The 27,367-nt window shown below is 44.9% G+C and overlaps 1 protein-coding gene across 1 annotated transcript in view; it reads right to left on the minus strand.

Moving 5' to 3' along the window:
- The window catches only part of OBSCN (obscurin, cytoskeletal calmodulin and titin-interacting RhoGEF), a 294,672-nt gene that overhangs the window by 38,722 nt on the left and 228,583 nt on the right, over positions 1 to 27,367 (minus strand). The window contains exons 87-96 of the mRNA XM_084859836.1: positions 15,373 to 15,499; positions 13,436 to 13,441; positions 13,208 to 13,341; positions 12,124 to 12,236; positions 10,454 to 10,622; positions 8,399 to 8,480; positions 8,048 to 8,248; positions 1,817 to 1,877; positions 1,574 to 1,651; positions 177 to 349 (exon numbers count right to left, since the gene is read on the minus strand). Of these exons, the coding sequence (XP_084715962.1) occupies positions 177 to 349; positions 1,574 to 1,651; positions 1,817 to 1,877; positions 8,048 to 8,248; positions 8,399 to 8,480; positions 10,454 to 10,622; positions 12,124 to 12,236; positions 13,208 to 13,341; positions 13,436 to 13,441; positions 15,373 to 15,499 (1,144 nt within the window). The remainder of the gene's footprint in view (positions 1 to 176; positions 350 to 1,573; positions 1,652 to 1,816; positions 1,878 to 8,047; positions 8,249 to 8,398; positions 8,481 to 10,453; positions 10,623 to 12,123; positions 12,237 to 13,207; positions 13,342 to 13,435; positions 13,442 to 15,372; positions 15,500 to 27,367) is intronic.

A 27,367-nucleotide genomic window follows, 5' to 3' on the forward strand; every position in this document is an offset into this window, starting at 1 on the left:
AAACAACCTTATAGCTGATAAAACTAGATAATGCATGTGACGCATCCTTGAAAGCACAATGCAAAGGCCAAGTATTATCACCCCCACTATGTCTAGTTTGGTCTTCAATCAACTTGGAGCCTAAATGTATTCTTCATTTTAAAAAATAATAATAAAAGAGGGAGAAGATATTTTACCAGATATCAGATGCCGTTGATACTGGTGACTGGGTGAGAATTTCAGGTGAAACAAACTCTGGAGACCCATATTTACTGTACTGAGACTCAGCCGGATTTATCTTCTGAGCAAAGCCAAAATCACAGATCTTAATGTCATCCCGGTCATCATAAACCATCAAGACGTTTGAGGGCTGTGGAAGCAGAAAGAGCGAAGGACACTGGTGTGGACAAGTCTCAGAGCATTTCCACACCAGGCTAAAATCCTGCAACTTTCCCAGAGCTTTCTGCTTCCGTTTTAAATGCAGGATCACAACGGGCTCCCTTTACACGTGCTTCCCTCCCCCACACTTTTCTCCCCTTATCTGCGTTGTTCTATATGTCTCATTATACAGCCACTAGATGGCGCTGCGGTCTAGCTCTTCTTATTGCAAGATTTCCTCTTTTCACGAGGGAACAACGCACTGTAATATGATAGCTCATTATCTCTGATCTTTTAAAAAATGGAACAAAGGTCATTTAGCACGGGAGGTTGACGACTTCACGTAAAGGATCCACAAATGTCCATGAGTAACCAGTCTCAATGGCAGGATAAAAACCCTGTGTGGAGAAGCCCTGAGAGCCTGCAGCCATTTGGGGAAAACCCCAGCTCATATCTGGTTCTTTTTGTTAAGATGTTTTGGAACATCTTTCGGACTGGCCACTTATGCAAGCAAGCCTAGCCTCCTTGGTAGCCCACACTGAGGGAGCACCTAAATGTCTTCCCTGCTCAGCCTGTGACTTTCAGCTTGGTGGGGTCCCATACTGCTGAGGCAGTATTTTCTGCTCGCTGCTTACATGCAGCCCAGCTCCAGCAGTTCTGAGGCTCTGGCAGGTGGGATCAGCAGGCCTCCACAACCCATGAACCAGCCCCAAACATTATGGGGTAGTATCTCAGCACATGTGGGGGTGGGGCTTGGGCTCTACATAAGAAAGGGGGGTTGCAGGGAACCCTGTTTCTTTTGAGCCTGGACAGAATGTGGTCCAAGGGATCTGAAGCTCTTGGCTGAATCTCAGGAATGCTGGGAAGCAGGACTGTGGGGGACGCTATTCTTCACAGCGGCCATGTACTCCTCGGATCTCTTGCTTCTTCCCTCTTTCCCCTGCCCTCCAGGTGCACAGGGGCTTCATCCTGATTCTGAAGCTTCAGTTCTCCTGGAGGAGAGATATCAGCCCAAATCCTTATAAAATCTTTGGGGAAAGGATCATTTGTCTTTCAGTGGGATTCGTGCTGTACTCATTCTGTGTGGAGAAGCCCCATACAGCTCAAAAGAACTCATATCCCAACAGCGCTTCCTGGAATATGTCCTCCACTTTCTCTGGAACACATCTCACAGTTATGGAGCGAACTTAAGACCCAGCCCTTTTTAAAGGTTTACCTTGATGTCCAAGTGAAGCACCTTGTTGTCATGGAGATATCCAATCCCTTCTAAAATTTGTTTGATATATATCTTGACCTGTAGTGGGGGAGGGGGAAATACAAGCTGTTATCAGTGGATTTATCTAGATGCCACACTGAGAAATGTATTTCTGATTTCACTGTTACTCTGGAATAGAGCTATAGCCCCTCAGTTTAAAATCCTATTATCCTTCCCAAAAGAAACACGAGGAAGGAACATCACCTCTGCTTCAGTCACCACATTCTTCTTGAACAACCGGTCCAGGAGCTCTTCATTGGCGCATCTAATACATTAAGGAATATGGAGTCCTTTTTGTTGTGAAGCAATATATAGCAAGAGATAAATTAGTCTCTGATTATCCTATCTCAGAAGAATCCTCTAAGCTAGGGGTGGGCAGAAGGTAGATCTCCAGATGTTTTGGACTTCAACTCCCAGAAGCTCCTGCCAGCATGGCTGATGGTCAGGAATGCTAGGAGTTGGAGTCCAAAACAGCTGGAGATCTAATTTCTGCCCACCCTTTCTCAAGCAATTAATAGGTCCATTCTACAGCAAGGGAACAGAGGCTGAAAGCAGGGCTGGCCCATTTTGACACCCTCAAATGAAGGCAGCATGTGACCTGAAGAGGTACAAAGGAAAATGAGGTGCTGGTCTGGGATACTGGTTGCCTTGAGAGGGTTTTATCCTTAAAGGTGGCCTAAAAATAATTTTAAATAAATACAAAACAAAAACAAAGTGTCACATCTGCGTGCACTTCAGCAGCCTAGGGAGTACCTTGACAAAGGCTGACAAGGCTGAAACAGAGACAGCTGTACATCCTAAGATCCAACCATACAACAAATACAAAACAAAGCATGCTAGCATTTGAATGATTCAGAAAACAGCTTCACAGCATGTCGTGCGGCTCAGACACAGTCCAAGAAAATTGTTGAAAAAAATGAATATTACATTCTCCAAGAATACACCGGAGATGTTCTAAAAAAAGGTCAAGATATCAGTTACTTTTATCTTAATCAAGTCTGCTCATTCAGCCAGAATACTATGCTAAAAAGTTTGTCAGAAAAAGAAAAAAGGGAAAAGGAACCATTTGGAAGGGGAGCTTGAGTGAGCCCAACAAACAAATGATTGAAATAAGTTTTAAAAACAGGTAAATGGTGAATACGTTTTGTTAAACACTCTTACCCTACCTTAAACTAAGGAATGATGTGTGGCACTATGAAAGAAATATGTTGCCTTTGGCAAATCCACCTTTCCTCTTTCTTCAAATTTGGCCTTGAAGTAGCTTCCAAGAATTGTTAGGCATAAAGTTCCCGGTTAAAATCTAGCCTTGAATTTCAAGAACGCTACCAGTAAATATTAAAAACTAGGGATGGCGGAGAATTCCGCCATGGATTTCAGTGAGATTGAATGCACTGGCATTTGGCCCCCCAAAATTCATGGCAGAACGGCCTCCCACCCCCCGCCACCCCACAGAATCCCCCCAGAACGAAACTTACCTAGGGTTCTGGCGGCAGCGGCGGCGACTGGTCTTTCGGCCGGCTGCTGCGGCCACCATTTGCGTCCTGCCAAGCTACTGTGATAGGCTACGTAACTATTTAGGTAGCCTATCACGGCAAAGAGCAGGGACGCAAATGGCGGCCGCTACACCGTTTGCGCCGCTGCTTTCTCCGTGATAGGCTACGTAAGTATTTACGTAGCCTATCACGGTAAAGGCAGCCATGCAAATGGCGGCCACTATGCCATTTGCGTAGCTGCCTTTACCGTGTTAGGCTATGTAAATACTTACGTAGCCTATCACGGAAAGAGCAGTGGCGCAAACGGTGTAGCGGCCACCATTTGCGCCCCTGCTCTTTGCTGCGATAGGCTACGTAAATACTTACGTAGCCTATCACGGCAGCCTGGCAGGATGCAAATGGCAGCCGCTATGGCGGCCGTCATTTGCGTCCGCAGCAGCCAGCCATGGCTGGAATTCTGGCTGTGGATGGCCCTGGCCAGCGGCTCCACGGAGCCGCTGCGGAGCAGAGCCGGCCCAGGGAGGATTCTGGGAGAGGGACGGAGCGCCTCCCCCCCACCGCGAATCTAAGCTGCGAAAAGGTAAGTGACTTTCGTACTTCCCTATTAAAAACAGTGTGGCAGACTCTTATCACTCTTGCTTAATGCCCAGGAACATTGTATTTTATTCCTGGCAGATTAGATTAACTAGCTATATAATCTGTTTCGATTGTAAGGGCAATTCCTTCCACACAGCTGTGCTGGAAGTCAATATTCCAGGCCGTGACTAAGACACATTGTAATACATTAAGGACACCATCCTATGCATGTTTAGACAGAAAAAGTCCTACAACTCCCAGCATTCCCCAGCCAGCTATGGGAGTTGTAGGACTTTTTCCTGTCGAAACCTGCATAAGATTACACCCGAAGACTATGTAATTGAGTCTAACTGATGGATTTTTAAATGAATATATCTAGTATGTCTTAATATGTTTTTATTCTGTATTTATTTGTATCTGCCATTTTTCTAAAGAAAGAACTGTCAGTTACAACCTAACTACATGTGTTGTAGTTTCTTCTCGTATCCAATACTAACTTTATTTAGTGGGTATCCTACAACTTCCTAGCAAGACATTGCCACACCTGTGTAGCTACACTGAAATGAAGGTGGATGGTTCCCTAGTATAGCCATAGGGAAGAAGGAAATAGACTATCCCAGCTGGGGATGCTGGAGAAATCTGCAATGGATTCAAATGAGTTCAGGTTTCTATGAGCATTTCTACACTAGGCTAAAATCCTGCAACTTTACTGGGGCTTTCAGCTTCCATTTTCTTTGCAGGCTCCTTTAGACAGTGAGCACGTGATATGGAATTGGAAACGTCCTTTCTCGGCATTAGGGATGGGGGAGAATTTCTCCCCGAAACTTTGGGGGGCCGAGTGCCAACGCATTCGGCCCCCCGAAATTGGTGGGGAAATTCTCCGCCGGCCCCTCGCCCCCCCCCCCCGGGATGGGACTTACCGTAGCCGAATGTCCCTCTCAGCGGCGGGTCCCAGTGGCGGTTCGGCGGCGGTTCGGCGGGGGTGGGGGCCGGTCTCCCGACGGGCTGCCGCCGCCACCATTGCAAAAAAAAAAGTAAAGTAAAAAAAAAAACACCCCCGTGATAGGCTACGTAACGATTAATGTAGCCTATCACGGCTACATTTCCAAAGTCAGCCATGATAGGCTACATAAATCGTCACGTAGCCTATCACGGGTGACTTTGGAAAAAAAAAAAAAGCGCGTACGCAAATGGCGGCGGCCCATGGGCGCCATTTGCGTTCCTTATTTGGTCCCAGTAGTCTACGTAAAGATTTACGACATGCCACATGTCGCTCACTCCCGACTTTTTCTTTAGTTGCATTTGTGTACGCGCTTTTTTTTTTTTTTCAAAGTCACCTGTGATAGGCTACGTAATGATTTACGTAGCCTATCACGGCTGACTTTGGAAATCTAGCCATGATAGGCTACGTTAATCGTTACGTAGCCTATCACGGGGTTTGTTTTGTTTTTTTTTTACACTTTTTCTTTCGCGGCCGGGGAGACGGGGCGCGTCTCCCCGACCTGAATTTCGGCTGGGCGAGGCGGGGCGCCTCCCCCCCCCCCCACCGCGGAGCAAAGCTGCGAAAAGGTAAGTGACTTTCGTACATCCCTATCGGCAGTGCTCTATATGTTCAATGAAACAGCCCTATCTAGTGTCTGAATTATAGAGCTACACCAGCATTACACACTGGTGAAATCCCACTAAAAAAAAAAAAATTCTAGTGTTATCTCTGATCTTTTTGAAAGCGGGATAAACAGGGTAAAGCATGGGATATGTCCTGGAGGTTGACAATGTTGTGTAAAGGACCCACAGACATTCACGAGTGGCCAATCATGAGCGTGCAATAAATTGCTCATGTAGAGAAGCCCTGTGAATCTGACCTACAGATTCCGCATGGGACCAGCTTTTCCTGAGTCGTGCAGATTCTATGGACTTGTGGGCCATTTTTTTAACTGGGGGGGTGCACAAATTTCACTTGTACTAATGCACATTGTACTAATTCACATTGTACTAATGTGCATTAGCGCAAGTGGAACGAAATTCTTGTACATCCCTAAAAAAAATCTGATTCCTTCAATGAGAGGGCGATGGAACAAGGGACGCTTGACAATACTCGAAAGAGCACCTTCTTCCTTACCAACCTGCCTAATCACTGAGGTCATCAGGGGGCATGCTGCTGGTGGTTCCACATGGACTTATGGCTCGACTGGAGTCCACATGGAGTAAACCTTCAGTGTGGTGGTTCCTGTCCTATGGAACACACTGCCTCTGGACATCAGGCAGACACCAACACTGGGTTGTTTTCGGTGCCTCCTGAAAACAGCTCTTTTCCAGGAAGCCTTCCTTGTTAATCAGCTTCAGTTTATTGGCACTCTGTTTTTTTAAATAATTTTCATATCATGTTTCTATCTTTTGTTCATTCTTATCTTTTGTTGTTCACTGCTTTGGAATCTGTTTAGATGTGGAGTGGTATACAAATGTTGGAAATAAATAAATAGATAAATAAATAAAATCTGCAGAAGACAGAGGGAATGGATTTTTAAAAATCCGTACATCCCTAATCACAGTCTATTGGATCACACAGTCTACTGGATTCGGTCATTCCAAATGGCTGCTTGGGTTGCTCACAGAAGGTGGCCTGTTCTGGTCCAGAGACTGTGCCACACTCAAGGCCATGTGCAGAGTTTGTCGCAGAGACGGAATGTAGACACTTGACTAGGGATGTACGGACTGTGTACAATCTGCTTGTGTTTCATGGATTGTCAGGTGCCTTTTGTTCCGTCGTCCGCTCACAGATGGATGCGAATCATTTTCGTCATGCGGAAAAATACGCACATAATTACATAAGAGATTTTGTAACGATTTACATAATTTACCTTAGTACGTAACATTTAGCGTATTGTCCCCCATTTCATTCAACTTTTCCTCAGCAGAAACTTGCGTATTTTTCTACAAATAAATATGCGTAAATTTCGGGAAAGTTTTTAAAAAGATCTGGAAGACCACAGACTCCGTGCGGCCTGAGGGGGTCACTCCACAGCGGATTCTGCAGATCGGATTCTTAGAAATCTGAGCTCATTTTAGTCCATCTTGAATTTCTCCAGCATCCCTACACCTGATTGGTTCCATGCCAATCCACTGGCTAGATTAAAGGTTATGCCATTCCTAACTGCCTTTTGCCAGAAAAAGGAAAACCCTGTCACAGCATTTTTATTCCTGGAGCACATCCACAAGGGAACTTCTTATGCCTTAGAGCTAAACCAGAAAATTCCTCATTAGAAAAAATAGGCCCTGCGCACAGCTGCAGACTCCACAGGAGGACTGGCCTGGGTTGATCCCTGTACTTGCTCTGTCCTGTTTGTGGTGTGGAGGAGAACCAATTTCTGGCCCCTTTCAAAAGAACTCTGTGAATGCACGCTAAATAAACAGAGAGGGGTTGATAATGCTTATTCTAAAAAACAACCCTATAATATAGGGAGAGGCACTCCCTCGATATTTGAGGGAGCGCCTCTCCCTATATATGCCTGCCTGTGGACTGAGATCTGTTGGAGAGGCCCTCCTCTGTGTCCCACCACTGTGAAACATACACTATGGTGGGACATGGGAGAGGGCCTTCTCTGCTGTTTTATACTGTTTACATTGATTTTATCTGTACGCTGCCCTGAGATCTTAGTGATATAGGGTGGGATACAAATGTTTTAGTCCAGCATTCTGTACACACAGTGGCTAACCAGCTGTTGACTCGGAACCCGTAGGGAGGACATGAGTGCAAGAGCACCCTCCCACCCATGTTCCCGAGCAACTGGAGTACATGGGAACAATGCCTCTGGTACTGGAGGTAGCAAAATGCCATCAAGACTAGTAGCTGTTGATAGCCCTTTCCTCCAGGAATTTGTCCAAGCCCCTTTTAAAGCCATCCAAAGTGGTGGCCATCAGTACATCCTGTGGTAGCAAGTTCCATAGTTTAACTCTGCCGAAGCACATTTGGAATAGACAAAAATATTCTGTGCAATCATTTTTTATTTCCAGATTGACACTTGGATTCTTTGCTTGTTGGTTTGCCCTGCACCACTGTTGCCGATGCTGAGGTTCTCCAGATGGCCCCACCCCCATTCTCCCAAGAGAATCTTTTGGCGGATTCTCAGCTTTTGCACGTTTTCCCCTCCATTCTAAAAGGTTGAAATGCCTCTCCTAAGGCTGGAACTTCTGGTATTTGGAGCCCTGCCCCTTTTGCCTTTGCCCCCACCCACCACTGGAATGTGGCCCCCAAGAGCATCTCTGAAACTGAATTTGGCCCTCGGTCTGAAAGAGGTCCCCCTACCCCTGCACTAGCACAACTTGGGTAACATGCATTCCACACCAGGATTTAGGGAGGAAAGGATACAGCTCCAAAATCAGGATTAAGGTTTTCCGTGTTTCAAACTGATCCAGCAGCTGGGTGATCCTGTCGTGGGAGAGCGTGGCCAGAATGTCTCTCTCCCGATAGGCCTGATCCCTTGTTTTGCTTCGCAGGGGCAGGAATTTGGCTGCGCAGGACACTCGGTTTCCTTTGTGGACAACCCTCTTGAGGAAGCCAAAGGAACCCCTGTGAGGAATTAAAAACCCACAGAGGTTGAAGGGGTTGATTCAAATCTTCAACAGGGGCAGAAACAAGTTTCCTGTGCAGTTCTTTTCCAGGTCTCAAATGCACACACAACAGTTAATGCTCCAGTGGAAAATGAAAATTTGCTTTTACCTTCCTATTTCCTGCTTGACCTCATAGAAGGAATGTAGCTTTCTTCGCGTGCTCTGTTTCTTTGCCTCTTGGCTTTTCTTGTCTATAATAATTCAAGCAAGAACTAGTAAAATTCCTGGGCTTTCTGCATGATCTCGTTCTTGCACCCAGAAATGTGTGCAAGCTTCTCATTTGTTGTACATGTTCCATATAAGAGGTTGGATCCAGACTTAGTTATACTTAGAGCAGACCAGTTGAAATCGATGGGAACTGAGTTACTCATGTATAAGTTATTGATTTTGGTGGGTCTACTCTAAGTATGACTAAATCTGAATCCAACCCTTGTTCTTTGTGTGTGTGGTGTGGGGGCGGGAGTGATACTGTGTTTTCTGAGAGTCCAGAGCACTGTATTTTGTATCTGGGACGATGCAATGCTTCCATTAAATCCTTTGTTCAGTGCAGTTCTATTTCCTGTACTAATGTAGATATGAGGAGTTGCCTTATAGTGAGTCAGAAAGGGTCAACCAACTTTCCCCACCCTGGCACCCTCCAGATGTTCTGGACTACAACTCCCATCATCCTTAACTATTGACCATGCTGGTTGGAGCTGATAGAAGTTGTGGTCCAAAAATCTGGAGAGTGCCAGGTTGGGGAAGGTTGGTTGAGCCTTACTGGCAGGAGTTCTCTAGAATCTCAGGCAGAGGAAGTTCTGAATCCTGGTGCCTGAGGTCCTTTAAGTAGAGATGCCAGACTTTATATGTGCAATGCGTGTGCTCTCTCTCTCGCTTGCTCGCTCTCTTTTCAGTGTACTCATGATGGACGAATAATTGGCTGTTTCCTGTCTGCATCACAGCCATAAATTTAATAATAATAATAATAATAATAATAATAATAATAATAATAATCTTTTGTGAGGAAAGTGCAATTTCACTGTGGCCTAGAGACTGGAGGAACTGTGTGGGCAGGAAGGACGAGGCATGGGGGAGTGTATGGATAGGACGAGGGCCCAGGAAGTAGGAAGCTTGGGGGTCCTATTGAAGGCAGGGCATGGAGGGAGTGGGCTCAGAGAAAGACTCACCTTAGGCCCAGGAGACTGAATGGCATTGTACTTTTGGCTAAAAAAAGAGACTGTAATGTCAAGTAAGGTTTGCAGGCTGGACTACATAGGTTGGGTTGGATCCAGATTTGGTCATACTTAGAGTAGACCCATGGAATAAATGAGAATGAATTTAGTCATGACCAACATAAGCCCCACTGAAGTCAATGGGTCTACTCTAATTATGACCTAATCTGGATCCAACCCATTGATTTGAACTAACCCAAAAAATCTTTGGTTGCTGGTGTATGGCTATTATATAACACTGTTGCAAAGCCTGAACCCTTACCATTCATCCATTGCTTCATGTCAATTATATTGGTAACCCTTACAAAAAGCCCTGTAAGGTAGTCCAGCACTATTATCTCCATATTTCAGATGGCGACAAGAGTGATTTGCCTAAAGGCAGAGCTACATATCCCATGGAAATGTTTGCAGAAGTAACCCCCATCCCCACCCCCCACCCAATGGCCACTCTTTGTAAGGAAGAGCATACTTGGGAGAAGGCAATTCGAAGCAGAGAAGTGGGGGGCGAGGGCTCACGAAACAGCCTCTGAGCCACTATACCAGTGGTACACAACGCACAGCCCAGGGGCTGCATGCACAACCAAGCTTTAACTGACACACTCCACACACACACACACCACAATATTCCACCCACCCCCTTCTGATTTCTCCCTCTCCAAGGGATCGTCATACAAATTGCTCATTCCTGTTGCTGCTAACAAGGAAAGAGCTATCTATGTCAGGATCACTGGTGTGTGTCTGTGTGCATGCTCATGCAGGTGCGGCCCCCAACCCAGCAGGACATGTGGCCCTCGGGGCCAAAAAGGTTGTGCACCCCTGCACAATGCTGTACTAGTTATTGCTGAGAGCCTTTGAGACAGGATGAGCTACCAATAAATAAGGAAGAGCTAATGAGAAACACACACACAAGCAGGGTGCAAGCAATGGGGGCAGGGTCACGTATCTAGCGTTACCTTCTTGCACCACAAGTTCAGCTTTGCACAATACCTCCCCTCCTGTATTTTTAGCAATGCAAGTATAGACACCGCCATCTTCTGGTCTAGTATTGTACAGAATCAAAGAGTATCTTGTGCCTTCATTGAACTGATAGACTCTTTCACTGTCTGTCAACAGGGAAATACCCTAGAAGGGGTGAGAATATAGCTCAGTGATGCCACAGGAACAGGCAGATAAAATTAGACTGACACTATTCAGGCATGAAAAAAACTTTGCACACAATCCATCAGGTGTTCAGCACCATCTTGTGCACAAACCCCATTCAAATAAATGCGATATACACAGGACTACAGCTGTGGTCTAAGAAAAATATCTTACTAGTGGTTCAAACAAGGGCATAGTGGATCTTGATTTGTACAGGGCATTCAGAAAGGAGTTCAACATGGAAGATGTTTCAGCTTGGGAAAATGAAATTCATGCAGAAATTAGCCTCGGGTTATTTTCACAGAGTAAATACGGCTGTTTGAATACGCCCCAAGAACACTGTAGAATAAGTGCAACGTGCTTAGGGAGTGGAGCAGAGGATCGATCGGGTTCATGGGAACGGTGTGCAAATTATGCTGGCTATGCTGTGCCTGGGAATTTCTAAAAAGAGGAGGTGTCGGGGCTCAGGTCTGCCCAGAACCTGTTGACCTCTGCCATGGAAGTCTTTGAGCAACACCACGTTTGTCAGAGCTGACAGTTGTTACTTTGTGGTGAGAGAAAAAGCATTCTGCACGTGTTCAGAGGTTCTCTCCTTTACTATTACCTCTTACATTCCATAGCAGAGACCTGCTATGCAAAGGAAGTTCTGGAGCTGACCCCCAGCCTCACATGTAAGCCGTGGCTATATGATCCTGATTCATTTTCTAAAAGGACAAGCAATTCCATTATTGTTCCAACATTCTGGTATCCCTTGGGCTCTGTTTTATTTGAATTCTGGCAGGAACTGCAGATTTTGGAATGTCAATACTGGATTTTTAAAAAAAAATAAAACTTAAAACTTAAAAATCCCATTCCAGGTTTTTAAAAAATCATATAATTTCTTCTTTGATTGAGTGAAAATTCAATTCTGCTCTTCAGCCACAAAAGTGAGCTCCAGGGCAGTGCATGAAGATAACATACATGGCTTAATATATAACTCATATATTTAATATATAAACCACATACATGTTTAAAACAAAAACAAAACCAGACACCAAATCCACTTAGGCAATTGCAGAAAACAATTTTTAAAAAACAGAAGAATTAATGTCTTTTAATATACATTTTTGAAGTGCGAAATTCCAGCAAAAGACTTCCAGAAGAACCATGGATTCCTACATTTTGAGCTTCACTCTGGAAAGCACATCTGGGAAAGCCGAACCTCAAAATCCACCATGGAATCTGGTAGATGAAGATTCTGTCAATATCCCTAATTTCCTTTGTGGCTCTCAGGGCATATTGATTTACCCATCACTGAAACAGGACTTGTACTCTCAGGCCTGTTTTCTTTCTCCACCTCCATGGAGGGCATTCTTCTGTCCACAACTTCATAAAGGAAGTCTTAAGGGCTACTCTTACCCAATGTTTATTTCTCTACTCAGTATATTTGATGGATCTCTTTTTCCTTTAATTGCACCACTGTCTGGAAATGTCTCTGGCCTACCTTAAACCATGCAACGAGTGGCTGGGGATCTCCTTCAATAATCGCATGAAACTTTGCCATCTCCCCACACCGAACCTGCACATCTTCAATCGTCACTTGCATGTAGGGTGGGCCTGATGAGATAAACACATTAGGCACATTTGAAGAGTGTTCAGTTGCTTTAAAAAGAATGGGGGGGGGGTATGGATGAGAAACAAATCACACTTGTGATCAAATTAAGTACACTTCTATGAAGGTCATTTGTGCTCCTAGATCAGGGGTTGGCAACTCTGGAGCTCCTAGGTCAGGAATCCCAGCTATTCTACTGGGATTCTGACATTGCCCTGGTGGTAGGCATGTGCGAATCCACACCAGTACAGGTTCCCCACATGCCTGCCCAACCCCTGCCCCCACTCGCCAGTCCCTGGACTGCGTTCGAGCCCCTCCCATGCAAATATGCATATTTTTGCAATCGCTTTTGCAAAAAACACTTTTGCAATCGCCATTTTATTTTTCAAAAGATGGCGACCGCAGACCTCGATGAGGCCACCGGCATGAGTGCAGGCTGCTTGTTGAGCGTGGACGGGGGGGAGTGGGCTAGCAAGGGGGTGCGGGCAGGGGGGGTTCCGCTGGATTCCAGGATGGAATCAGGCACCTGTGCCATCCCTATATGGTGGTGGTGGTGGTGGGACCCAGCAGGGGCCACACAAATTGGCAGTGGGAGCCACAAGCAGTCCACAAGCCACATGTCACTCACTCCTGACTTTTTCTTTAGTTGCAGCTAGACAGACTATTGAGAGAGGGGGACACTTGGCCCAACCATAATCCAGAGCGCCCCAGAATACAGATATTTCTTCTGATTTCAGCTGTGACATGTTCTATACACAACAAAGGTATGAAAGCACACCATTGACTTCTAAAGGAAAACAGCTTGGTGACCAAGGTCCAAGGATGCTGTTTTAGAAGAAACCATGGTCTTGCAACAGTTCAAATGTTAAGATTCTGAAAACAAAACTCCATCCAAAATTTGAAGGTTCACTAAATGTTTGGCAAAATCGTTTCATGACCTTGACTTCAGACAAGAATATGTAACAGGTTGGCTTACTTGTGGCACTCTCCACTGCTGTGTTATAAACACAGGTTCTCTCCATGGTCTCGATATACACTTGCCTCTGTACGTCCAAGATGACATCTGTCCCATCGCTCCTAGGCAATGCTCCATCTGGGATTTGGGGGGTTCTTGAGTATTTAAAATCAAGAAGTCACAATGCACCCAGAATTTATGAGACACAGTCAAATTCTAAGGCAGCCACAGTATTGTAGTTCCCCTCACCTGCAACTGTGGGTGGGAGAGCCCAAGGCACCCTTCATACCCACTTAAAAGATTCTTCTCCACTTGCCCAAAGCCACTGAAATGGGAAGCAAGTTACTACCACATTTGATGGCATTATAGTAAGTTATGGATTGGAAATCCTGTTGTATCACTATTGTGGTGATCTAATTTTCCACTGTAGAAAGCTTTCCCAATATCCATCTCACATCTTGCTAGCTATCATCGATTCTTGGCCTTTCCCCAGTAGAATGTATTCTACTAAGTTTATTTACTTTCTGGCTGTGCTGAGCATTTGCCAGGGCTTTTGATTCGCAACGGGTGATTTTGGTGGGGTTCAAATTTCTCACCCCAAAAGTCTTTATTTGCATTAATGTTCATCCCTTTCTGCTCCTGCTCTGTACCTTTGTTTCCTCTGACTGCTGCTGTTTCCTTTTCCTGAAGTAGACATATGGATGATCCCACTCAATGAGAGATCAATGAATAAGTGGGACAACATTAGGATGCTCGCTGGTGTAGTGGTAGATGTTTTTTCTCCACCAGGAGCAGGTCTTTTGTGAAGCTAATGGGTCTTAATTGCCCACTCAAGGCCAAGCCACTCCCATAGACTTTGTATTACAATACAGAACAATATATTGTTGCTGGGAAAATTCATCTCCCCCCCCCCCCCGCTACTGTGGGAATTCCAGCTAAGCTCAGAGGGAACTGATAATTCTGAAGGTGGGGGGTGGCAGATGACCTCAGCATCCTTGCTAATAAAAAAGCACTGGCGTTGCATCCCTGCAAACCCAGGCTCCAGTACACCACTAACAATGCTACCTCTGATAGGATGCTCTAAGCAGGCATCATTAAATAATATCAGAGCCAGTAATATTTGGCTCTGTAATGACTTCACTGAAGGCAACTGAGAGCAAGGGCAAGGGATAGCCATTTAAACTAGTAAGCAAACATTTCCATAAGAAGTGTGGAAGAATTGCCAATAAGGGGAGATGCTTTTGGACCCTGTGGAAAACATGTGTGAAAACAAGTGATTTGTTTCAACCCAATCCAAATTCACCTCTTTCCCGCTTAGTCTTATAAGTGTTTGAGAGATATTAAGCTTACGACTGAAACTAAGCATTCAGAAGGATCAACTAGGATTGACCTCCTGGGACTGTACCATATCTGAATGCAGGCCGGAGATTCATGAATAAAAGCTCCTTATGGAGCTTTACACAGACAATAAGCAGATCAGGGGCTTCTTCACATGGAGGTTTTATCCTGCTACTGAAATTCCTCACGGAGGTTTGTGGGCCCTTTAGATGACATCATCAACCTCCAGGGTGTCTCCTGCACTTAATGACCTTTATTCCATTTCTAAATAGATCAGAGATAATGAACTACCAAATTACCCTGCTGGGCTCCACTTTAGTTCCCTCCGTGAAAAAGGAAAAGCCTCAAGAAGAGGAGCGAGATCAGTGAAACATATGGAAGATTCAGATAAGAGGGAGAAGGAGGGGGGAAGGGGAAGGGGGAAAGGAAGCCTGTGTAAAGGGAGTCTGTTGTGATCCTGCATTTAAAGCGGAAGCAGAAAGCCCCATTTTAAATGCAGGATTTTAGGCTGGTGCAGCTCCCTTTTTCCAGGGAGAAAACCAGAATCCTTCTCTCAGGCAAGCTGGCTTTCCACAGTCAGAGAGTTTTGATGCTAGCCAATATTCAGTCCCAGGCTTCCTCAACCTGGTGCACTCCAGATGTGCAGGACCCCAACTCCCATAATTCCCAACCAGCATGGCCAGTTGCTGAATTATGTGATCCATTGCCTGCATTCTGAAGTAGTAGACTTCCAGAAAGCCAGCACACGATTCTTCTGAACATGTAGCCCTTTGGTTCAGGCCACTCAGACACAAAATAGGGATGGAATGGCTTCCAATGCTGCAGTATCTGAATTGCAAGGAAGTTACCTTGTAATGGGAACGGTGCGTTCATGAGCCCCATCCTCTTGGAGAGTTGTGTTTTGGGGGGTAATGCTTGGACCAGGCAATTTTTCACTTTGGTCTGGAATTTTACCAGTAGGTTCCTGCTGTTCAGCTAGCAGTGAAAACAGAAGTGGTTAAGTTATGTGTTCAGGGTTGAGACAGAGGAAAAACAAGAGCGCATCACTCGCAACAGCATCTTCTACCCCACCTTTTTTTGTAAGCCCCCTCAAGCTGTGGACCGGAAGGTTAGAAGTGTTGAAAATGAATCCATTTTTAATCGACACCTCAAGAGTGGGCTCCTTCCATGTGCCAGTGGCATAATTTGCATGAAAGGTACCCTGCAGTGATGAGGAGGATAGTGCCTCTCGCAAGATGGGGATGCTGCAGTGGCGGATTTTCCACATCAGAAAGGGGTTGGGCTGGATGATGGCTAGGATACACAGAGCCCCATTTGTGCAACTAAAATGCTTCTGTGCACACATACATAGGGATTCCCCAGTTTCCCTGTAACTGGACTTCATTGGATGGGATCCCAACTTTCAGGCGTGGTTTCTGTGAAGCGATCCAGAGGGAAGGCCCACACCACCCTAGGATGCACGCATGGAAGCTCTGGAGTAGCCCTACAAACATATGAAGCTGACTTATATTGAGTCAGGGCACCAGCCCCTCTAGCTCAGTGTTGTCTCCTCTGACTGCAAGGGGCTCGATGTCAGGGCGGCCACTGAGCCCATAGAATCCCAGAGTGGTTCTGATTCTGAGGTGGAGCAGCCGCTCCTGGGAGAGGAGCGCGCTCATCCCTCCCAGGGCCAACAGCTGGCAGAGATTCCTCCCGCCGGCATTCCTGGCATAGATAGCGGTCCCGGGAGTGAGAGAGCGCGGGAAGAGGGCTTGCTGGACACGCGACGCTGATGCAGGGAGCGGCGCCAAATGGAGGGCGCGGAAAGGAGGCGTAGTGCCCAATTGGCGTGCAAGCAACGGTTGCGCCCAGAGGATCCAAGGGAAAAGGGGAGGGACTCTCCCTAGCCCATAAGTTCAGGGTCTGCCAGTGATTCTCCTTCAAACGGGGACCAATTGTTCCAACTCAGGGCATAGGTACTCTGCTGCTCATAGCTAGTCGCTGATAGTAGAGTTGTTAAGTTGTAAAAGGAATAAAGCTTTGAAAAGAATCCCTTTGTCTGTGTCTGGACTTGGCTACTGGATTAGACTGAAAGAGGCCGCCAAGGAGCCCTTGACACTCTCAAGATCTCAAGCAGAAAGAGGCCTTTTTCCTGGCCAGACACCCAAGGTCCTTTTAACTGGAGATGCCAGGGATACAACCTGGGCCCTTCTGTGAGCTAAGCATGTGCAGTACAGGCTCTCCTGCTGAATTATGGACTCCCGCTCCAGACCTTACGCAAAGCGAGCCAAGGAGAGCCTTACATTTGCAATTAGGGTAACTACTCATACCACCCCCTTCTTTTTGTAAATGGGGGAATGATTGGCTGTAAAAAGGCCCCCTCAATATTTCAATTAGGGATGCTGGAGGAATTTGAGATGGACTAAAATGAGCTTGGATTTCTCAGAATCTGACCTGCGGAATCCGCTGCAGAGCAAACCCCTCAGGCTGCAAAATGTTTCGTACTAGGGTAAATTATGTAAATTGTTATGAAACCTCTTAATTATTTGCATATTTATCTGCATTATGAAAAAACAGTAATTCACATCCGTCTGTGAGCAGATGATGGAACAAAAGGTGCCTGACAATCTGCGAAACACAAATGGAGCAGACCTTACACAGTCCGTACATCCCTAATTTCAATAGAGGGGAAACCTCCTAGATAAATCAAAGACATGTACGACTAAGATATGGAGGGGACATGGATTTGAAAGGCATGCCTATGAATTATGGGCATAATTTCATTCCTCGGCCATTTTCAGAAAGGGATCATGTGCTGCAGGTAGACTCCAGTTCTCCATCGGTAGTGCCTGAGTTTAGCCAGGGGCACAGTTCCAGTTAAAGTGGGTAGGACCAGCTCAAGGGTGTCCCCCCACCCCCACCATTGAAAATAACACACTTGGGCTGGGATTTAGCATTCCTCAGGATCAGCTTGGTGTTTTGCCACGCAGTCTGAGAACTGCACCCCATTCAGAGCTGACTTATGACATTTTACCGCTGAACAGACGTCAGCACTGAATATGGGATGGCATCCTCCTGAGCGTGGGAGGTTAGCTGGGTGTGCCATATTGGGAAGGCTGCATGGCACATAAGCTCTGCCCTCTGACACACATTGTCCTCATTCCCTGCCTCTGCTGCCAGAGGCAGCTGCCTTACTTTGCCTAATGGTAGGGCTGGCCCCAAACCCATTCCAACATCACAAGGGATGCTGACTGGGGTGTAACTCTCAAAGCATGAGCTGCAATCCAGCATCCTCTGTGATTTCACAAGGGATCCTGGGTCAAAGCTCTCCTGCTCATGGCTTTGTCGGTGCCCCTAAGAAGCTATTTAGGTTGCGTGTGGAATTAGGTTGCTTGAAAGCAGGCCTAGTAGCCAGTCCCCAGTGGGGACTTCAGACCTGTGAAACTGGAAAATTAAAAAAAAAGATCTCTGAAACATTCAGGGGAACAAGATGGGCCCAGTTAGAGTTCTTACGTTCTTAAACAGCCACAGCTCACAGGGACTACAGCAGAAGGCTGAGGCCAGAACATGCCCTAGAACTGAAATTGCATTTTATTACATAAAGGAAAGATGCACCAGTCATAAACTGTATCCCTGCTTTGCTGGTCTGAAATCAAGATCAATCTAGCACAACTCTCTTCCTCCCAAGTGTGGCCAGCTCAGTCCCTAGAGAGGCTCACAAGCAAGGCATGGTGGCCTATGCCCTGTTCTTTCTCTCCAGTACATTGCAATCAGTGGGATATCGCCTCTAGCCATCTTGAAAATAGGTATGTGTCTTGTGGACTAGAGCCTTTGTTGGGCTTTGTGCAACAGTGGCCTCTGTACAGGATCTTGAATTCATAGCCAGAGATGGAGCTAAGCCAGGCACAATTCCAGCCACAAAATTGTTCACATTTTGACTTCTGCTTTCATTTTTGATTCTAAAGACAGAAATATCTGAGAATTCAATTTCTGCTTGCAGAACACTTGGGTCTCTTTTGCACATCCCTTGGATTTCTTCCGACCCTAGCTCTGGACCTACCATGACTACCAGAGGTTTGGGTGCTGGTTTCATGAACTGCCATAGCAGGCCAAGATTCTGATTCGCCTGAAGGGATGGAATCAAGACTGCCCATTCCACAGGCCTTCTCTCTTGTGACCAGAGGAAGCGATGCTGGTGGTGATGTGGAGTCTGTACGCTTTTGCAGAGCAGTCTTTATCTCCGTATCTATATGTTCAAGCGAGGCCTCAGCAGAATTCTCCAGCTCTGATCGTGGCAAGGCCTCCCCTACAGCTTTTCTCTCTTGAGGGTGAAAAGAAAGAGTTACAGATCAAGTCAAGCCACATCATATCATTCAACCCACAAGGAGATACCTAGAAATGTGCTGATCGTTCGCAGGGTTATCTAACTGCCCAAGCTATCTAACTTCAAGGGGGAGACCAACCTGGTCCCACTGATCAGCTGGAGAAGGGAACTAGCTTCCCCTCTCCCTGCCAGAAAGAACATTGCCAGTGGCTCTGGGATACAGAAAGGAGCCCTATTCATCAGCCAGGGGATGAAAGGCCATTGGGATACTGCACTTCCCTACTTCCTAGGAAGACCTTCATGGCAAGGGGGAAAACCTTCAAGCTGGCCCCATCCATTATCCAGAGAAGAAGCTGCTGCTACATGGTTTGCTTTCCTCTAACCACCCCTTTCCTGTTTCCTTTTGTATTGTGTCTGTTAGATTGTGAGCTGTGGGCAGAAAATGTCTTATCTTTCAATATCTATTTAGTGTTTATAAAATTTTAGGTGCATTGTACATCTTCAACAACAACAACAACAACAACAACAACAACAACATAGAAAGAAAGAACGGTTCCTCCTGTGCAAGCACCGAGTCACTGCTGACTCCTAGAGGGATGCCACTTTCGCTGGCATTTTCATGGCAGACTGTAGCGGGGTGGTTTGCCATTGCCTTCCCCAGTCGTGACTACCTTTCCCCCAGCAAGCTGGGTACTCATTTTACCAACCTCAGAAGGATGGAAAGCTGAGTCGACCTGAGCCGGCTACCCGGGACCCGGCTTCCGCTGGGATCAAACTCAGGTCGTGGGGAGAGTTTCAGTTGCAATACTGCCGCCTACCACTCTGCGTCAAAAATGCTACACTACCTAAATTCTATTGGAATAAATTATGCAGATTATGAAAACCAGCATACATCTGAGGGTGATTCTGCTTTTACTGTACACTTCTACTCCATTTTCAGGGGGTGAAAACATTTCTATGAGGCGTGGGGGGAGGGAATGATTGGCAGAACAGGGAAGAAGAACAGGGCATCGGGCTCCAGTCCAACTTGGACCCTGGGGAGACCTCATCTGAGGAACTGGCTTGGGACAGCACAGAAAGCTGCAGCACACCTGATGAACCTGTCAAGCAGCCCGCCTGGGCCAGTCACTGAGACACCTTGTGTGAGGCCCTGGACAAACAAACCTCGCCAACACACTGAAGGGTCAGGCTCTTCCCCTTCACGCACACCCTGGCTCCCGGGACCTGAGACAAAAGCAGGCCCACAGCATCGGTGTGGAATCCGAGGAGTGCTCACCTGGCTGCAAGGAGACTGCAAGCAAGGCCAGCGTCTAACACAGGTGTGGTCAGGCACCCGCCGAGGGCCACACCCCAGCAGGGGCCCACTGACAAGAGCCCTCTGGAGTCGTTCCCCCTCCTCCCCATTGCAACCTGCTCGTTCGCCTGCCGCTCGCTCTGGTCCAGACAATGGTGATGGTGAGAAGGAGCAGTAGATGCCACGGCCTGCTTGCCCACTGGCTCTTTGCCTGTCTAGCAAGTGTTATCAGTGACGAGAAAGAGCAATAGCAGCGGGTGACAATGGCTGGAGAAAGTGGACTAACTGAGGAAAGGAGTCCATTGAGGGTGCCTTGCCCAAGGGCCCTCCAGAACCTGGAGCTGGCACTGACTGCAAGACCAGAGGTCTGCTCAGTAGGGATCTGCTTAAGAGGAGGAGGCACCATGTACATCATGCACCCTAAGTGATGATCGGGACAGAGAAGGTCTGGCTGGGCTAACATAAAACCTCTCCGTTTCTGCTTGATCTTTGCTGGTACAACAACTCCCAATAGGTAGCTCTTGGGCAGCATTACTTGGCTCTTGTTTGTTCCCAGTTCCACCTTTTGCATCTGATCCTGAATGCACCTACCTCAGTTGCCTTCACACCGTGCTGCAGTTCCAGGTTCTGCACTGCTACACCCTTGCTTCAGTCTTAGACTACTTGGACCCTCAGACACAGGGGCATTGCTATTTAAAAGGGCTAGGGACTGCGGTACAACAGGAAAGACACAACAGAGTGCACAGTGGAGGTATTCCATCACTCCCGGACATTGAACACCCCAGACCACCCAACACTGTTTCTTGATCCATTAGCATATATACATTCTCAGATTTTAGAAAGATTCAACGGATTCCATGTTTTGCACTATGACAAATGTTAAGAATGCTGCATCCAAAGACAGTCTTTATAATGGGCAGAGGGAATGGCAGAGTCTCCATGGCAGAGCCGTGGTAATAGGTAAGCCGACTCAAGACCTTGAGATGAAGCTGTGTTTTGCCAAGGGGGGGATACTTGAGGAATATGGAGATCTCAGAGGCATGTGGCCTTCCAAGTAAGGCTCCCAGGAAGCAAAAAGGCCACGGACAAATCATAAGATGGACCAGAACATCACTGAGGAGTTCAACAGGTGGGTGGGTGGGCATAAAACTCCATGGGGAGTCAGGGACAGAAAATGGCCAGCACAGCATTATACCTCTAGCTCAGATTAAGAGTTGTAGGGTGGTTCGCTGACTCCATCATTTGACAGAGGAAAACAGGTACACTTTTCTATTGACCTTAAGGCTGCAATTGTACATGGCAGCAAGCTTCATTAAACTCATAGGATAGGTATAGGTTGACTGTATGTCCTACTTTACATAGTGGGCATGCTCCACTATGGTAAGATGTATTGTATTTCTATTTAAAGTATACTAATTCTTTCTAAATTTGCATCTATACAAATTAATTAGCATACACCAATTTTATGCAGATTTGTGTTCTCTTTAGTCCTCTTTTTTGGCAACATATAAGTGGCTATTCTAGCTAGATACGATGGTAGCAAGCGACCCATTTCAATGGATCTTCTCAGCAATGCCATTCAAAAGAGTTTTTGAAGTATTCGCCTTCAAATACATATGTCCGTACAGCCAAGAAACCACATTTTACCCCCTTTGTTACACAACAAATGAGCATATTCCATACATCTCATTTCCAACAGGCAAGAATATTTATAGAACTTCAGCATTCAATTTATGCCAGTGAAATTATTAAACCGATTTCCAGGCCAGGGAGACAATACTGTACCACTTAAAACAGGTACAGGGCCACGTAAACTTCACTACTGGGCACAAATAAATCATATATCAGTGACCTGAATCTCTAAAGAATCCATACTGTTTAAACCAGCTAATGCGTAAGGCGAGGAAGCAGTCACAAACCTCAGTTTTGTAGATTACCATACATGAAAATTAACAACCTCTGAAACTTTTACCTGCCTCATGGCACCCTTTATGGATAAACGTTTTTACTGAGGGGTTTAAAACAAGAGAGAAAACAGTGAAAACAAAGGGGTAAGCAGAACCAGTAGAAGGTAACAGTATGCAAATCTGCTGAGGTAACATGGAAGGAAGGCAGCCATTTTAGCACCTCTAGATGCTGAGGGATTTTTCTTTCTCTGTCAGGAAGACTCAGATTCATGGAGTCTATAATTTGTCCCTGAATGTATGTTTGCTATCAAATTCAGTGTCAATGTAAATTATGCGTTGTTTGATCAGAAAAATATTTATCCTCCATTAAGTTAAAAGCAAACTGAGTGAAAATATTTTATCTGCATTGCTGTCACCACGCTAATAAATGCAACTTCATTTTATGCACTTAGGATTTCCTTAAGGTCAAATGTTATGCAGGTGACTCATAATTGGATCTTCTAATGCTTTTACTGATATTTTAAAACAGCTGTAGGGGCTACATATTTTATCAGAACAGCAGTCTTGTTGGGGGAAGGCATTTTAACCCTTCCCTCATGCTGTTTTACCCAAATCAAATCCCCCCCACAAAGTTGCTGCCTAGCTAGGAGGGAGCAGATACATGTTTTTCCCCCCCATGGTAGGGCTAGTGGTAGTTTTCAAATTTATGTTATATGAAGGATGATGTGATATAAGTTTTTATTCTATTGTATTTTTATTAATGTACACTTTTGCCTGGCTCCCCATGAAAGCCACCTGCAAAAGAGTTTTGGCGGAAATCCCCATTCAAGCTGTGAGGACACCTGCCATTGGACACAGAATCCAGAAAACAACTAAAACCCTAAAATGCTACTGTGATGAAACCACATGAAAGCATGACACAAAAGAGAGTGAGTACCATGGTAGCTGATATTAGACATTTATTGATATGAAACTGAGCATCTAACAGCACGTTCTGACTTAGATTGTGTCTGAGGTTTGTTTCATTTCAAACAATCTGGCTTCCACCTTTCTCACACCCTCCCTTCCCCTGGAAATATTCAGTCAAGCTGGTTCCTTTGTTCGGAGGGTTTAAAAAAAAATACAAGTTCACATTTTCTTTTATAGGAAATAAATCCCCACACATCTCCTTAATTCTCTACAAACTGTAAATCACGTACAAGCAAATGCGCTTTTAATCTCTAGGAAAATACTTTGAAAATAAATGTATAGGATTCTCCATGGCCTTTGAAAAAACGCTACAGATTTTTAAAAACTTACTGTATAGGATGTATCATTCTACCAAGTCGCTTTTCTGCTTTAAGTTTTTTTTTTTTTTTAATGTAAACAGATGGGGGGGTTATGGTTGATCAAGAGAAATGCAATTATTATTTATTGTAACAAACTACTGTTTGGTTAGCAAACAGTGACTCAGCAAAATAAAACTGAAACTTTGGCATTTCTGCACATTTTACAGACATAACAGTTGCTTAAATTTCTGTATGTAAGATCACAAAAGGTCAATACCTGCTGTTTCTTAATAACCTTACTCTAAATTTCCACAAAATTATCTGAGTTTTTTTTTTTTTTTTAAATCTGGGTCAGATAATCAAATAATCTTTAGCAGAGAGGTATGTTCATCTTTTGAGATGTCTGTAACTTTCCAAAATAAAATGCATAGCACAGCATGGGAAACATGTGCCCTTCCAGATATTGTTGGACTACAACTCCAGTCATCGCTGGCCATTGGCCACGTGCCTGGGACTGATGGGAGTTGGAGTACAACATCATCTGGAAGGTCAGAGGTTGTCCACCCCGGCATAGTGCAATAGACACTAATGTATAATCATGTACTTTAATTATATACAGTATAAACCAATGAGGTGTTCTGAAAAATGGAAGTTACTACATAAACAAAGTTCTCCAAAGAAAGCCACTGAGCAATGTACAACTTTCTACAGAAGTAGTACATGTGGTATTGCAATACAATCTGCATTAGGGAAACAGGAGTTAAAATGACTAAGGGCCCAATGCAATGCATGTTTAGAAAGAAAAGAAGTCCTACACCTCCCAGCATTCCCAGCATTTCCTAGCCAGCATGGCTGGCTGGGGAATGCTGGGAGTTGTAAGACTTCCTTTCTGACTAAAAATGCAAACCATTGTGCCCTAAACTAATTACGTTTCAGGGTTCAAGTACAGTTCTTCAGATGAAAATCTGTGTGGATTATTTTTAAAGCAGAGGAAGCCTTGATAACAATATTTTGTATCGTATCTGGCATGGGAACCTCAAGAAGCAATGTCATGTGTCATATGCCTTCCTCATAAGAAAAGAAACATGTGTGTAATCTTTAAAACGCTGAGAAAGTCATGATGTATCTGTGACTTCCCTGTTATTCCATAATATTCTAACAACAGACTTGTTTGTGCCATGATGTTTTAGCGCAGCCTTCCTCAACGTGGTTCCCTCCAGATGTGCTGGCGATGTACAACTCCCATAACCCCCCAACCAGCTGAACTGAAGTCCAACACTTCTGGAGGGCTCCACTTTAGGAAAGGCTGTTTGGGTGCAACAATTTATGTAAGGGTTGGATTCCTGCACTTTGTTTACACTACGTCTGGAGAGAAGAGATCTTAATTCATTGTAACTCCACATCTGTTTACACAGTATGTGAAGATAAAACAAGAGGAACATTATTTTTCTTTTTACCCCTTTTAAACAGGAGGAACACTTGGCTCCTCCTTGACCATTTGGGAGTGCGTGGTCTCCAGGACATGTGAACAACAAAGGCCTGAGGTAATTACTCCTGAGTAGCCCTTGCAGAAGTATCTGTCCTGGTTTCCCTGGTGTGCCTTCACTTGAATACAGCCATTGGTTTATCATTTCATCAGGTAGGCCAGAATATTCAAGGCCCAATTCATATCATAATGAGAGCAACCACCACCACTGAACAAATTACAAATGGAACACATATTTGGCCAAAGAAGCCATTTCCAGTGATGGTCTCTGGGTGTGTTGTGCACCCAGATTTAGTTAGTAGCCATTTCTGTGATCACAGCAGCGCTTTTTACAGCTGCTTTGTTCGTGAGAATTACTGCAGAATGTATCTATGATCGCCCATTTCATTTCTCCATGTGTCTGTGTCTGAAATCAGTCAGGACAGTTCACACGGGCAGAAGATATTAGTCGAACCAGCCCGAGAACTTATGGAATCCATAGGACATGGTCTACCACACACAGACTCTTTACATAGTTGCTACCTGAACAGAATGTATAGCAGTAGCAGCGGTAGCAATAGTGCGGATACTTTGACTTGGCAAGGCTTTAGGCATCAGATTACGAGCCTGTTTAAATGCATTTAAATGCATCCATAGTAATGTTGAGAATTAAGGAGTTTCTATAGATGCAGTTGAACTCTTTATTCTGTGTTTATTCTTTACTCAATTGTGAGTAAATCAATTTATGATATTTGACACGTTTCAGTTCAGTACAACATTACCCGTGTTAATAAGTTGCCCATTCCTTTCATGAATGGTAAATCTGCCTCTTTGCCACAAAATAAATCTTTCTCCCACTCCTCCATATATATTTACTAAACAGGTAATGGAGTTTGTGATGCCTGAGTTCTAAGGCATCTGCTTTAGGAACTGGTTAAAAGAGAAGTATGTATTTATTAATGATAATTGTCATTCTGATAAAGGAAGAATATACAGGAGTACTGGACAGGGTAGAGTGCTTTGCCAACACCTCAATACAAAAACAATGATGTATATCAGCATTGCAGAGGAATTATGTTGGCATTACAAACGTTAAAGATCAAAGGGCAATCCACAAGTATCTTACATTGGTATATTATTTGTACTTAATCCATGTTAGTACCACTTTAATCAGTGGGATTAAACCGGATTAAAAACAAATGCTGCTTTGATTAGTTTGTGGATCACATTGTAGATCATTTACAATCCAGTTTCCTCTCAAGTCAATGTCAAAACAACACTGAGTGGAATAAAAGCAGGGCAGTCTTTTCAGTCTGGGTTTAATTCTATGGCAAAGAAATGAACTACTTGTGATGTAACTTTGCATTTTGAAAGGTATGCAAAACACCTGTATTGTCCCCGCATACAAAGTTAAAGTACATCATTTTTAAAGCACAGTTAATTGTGCCGAAGCAGTTTATGGTCATTACATTGTTTATTAAAAGTGTCAGCTCATCTATTTTAGGACAGTCCGGCATATACAACAGCAACTCAATACATGTTTAGATTAAAATATTCAGCCTCCCCTTAGTTGCTAGCAGGCACTGCCAAACAGTGATGGCGTAAGCTTCTTTCCATAAGGTTAATTTAAAGTGTATGGCAGTAACAATTTAAAGCAAAAATGACACTTCTTTAGATCTCATCGCTAATTATGCCCTAGGTCTACACTACCTGCTCCTCATTGCTTTACAATGGAATGGTGTGCTTTTTTAAAAATCACAAATCAAAGGTTACATTATACATACTGAACTGACAGAAGTGTTCCCTTTAAGACTGGAAAAGCTCCACATGTAATGTTAATGTACAGTATTTTCCTTGAGATAGTTTTCTTTTATGTTCTTCTTTGATTCCCATCACAGTTTTCTCCCCCGGTTTCTTGGTGTAGCCTATGGTTGTTGTTTGTGGTAAAGTTTATAATTGTTAGAGAAGCTGAGCTCATTTCTGCTCAACTTTGGGAGGGATCTTCCTTCTTGATGCACAATGTTACAGGTTCCCCAACAGTGCCATAGCTGTGGGTTCTTGTGGAAACTTCCGTTTTAAAACTGGATTGTCCATTGTCTGTGGACAGCTGGACTTCAGTGCAGAAAGATGGCGCCAGTTTAAATGGGGCTCCTGTCGACGTTCCTGCGGCTGTTGCAGGTGATGCTGATGTTGCCAATGCTGCTGTGCAAGACTCTGTGACGTGGAAGGAAATGTTAGATGGACCCCTGGACTGCATTCCTGCCACTCTAGATGCTGACATAAAGACACTTCCTGGATGGTGCCCTTCAAACTTGCTAAAAAAGGTTTGTTTCGGCTTAGAAACCACAGGTCTGCCCACATTGAGCAAGACAGGCTTCCCGATGGCTGGTTTGTTAATTTCAGTCTGGAGCACAGCTATTTCACAAGGTTTGTCATCTGCAGAGTTAGGATTGCCACATCTGTATGTTTCCCCTTCTTCAGGAACATAATCTTCAAGGTCCTCCAAGGTTAATGCTTTCCCATCACGGGTAAGGATTTTGAGGTCTCGGTTTTTGAGGTCATCCAGCTCTCCCTGTTCTGGCTCATCCACGATAATGTTTTCCTCT

This window comes from Heloderma suspectum, chromosome 5 (assembly GCF_057233095.1).
Source record: "Heloderma suspectum isolate Gila_16-S chromosome 5, 16-S_ref, whole genome shotgun sequence".
NCBI classification, from domain to species: Eukaryota; Metazoa; Chordata; class Lepidosauria; order Squamata; family Helodermatidae; genus Heloderma; species Heloderma suspectum.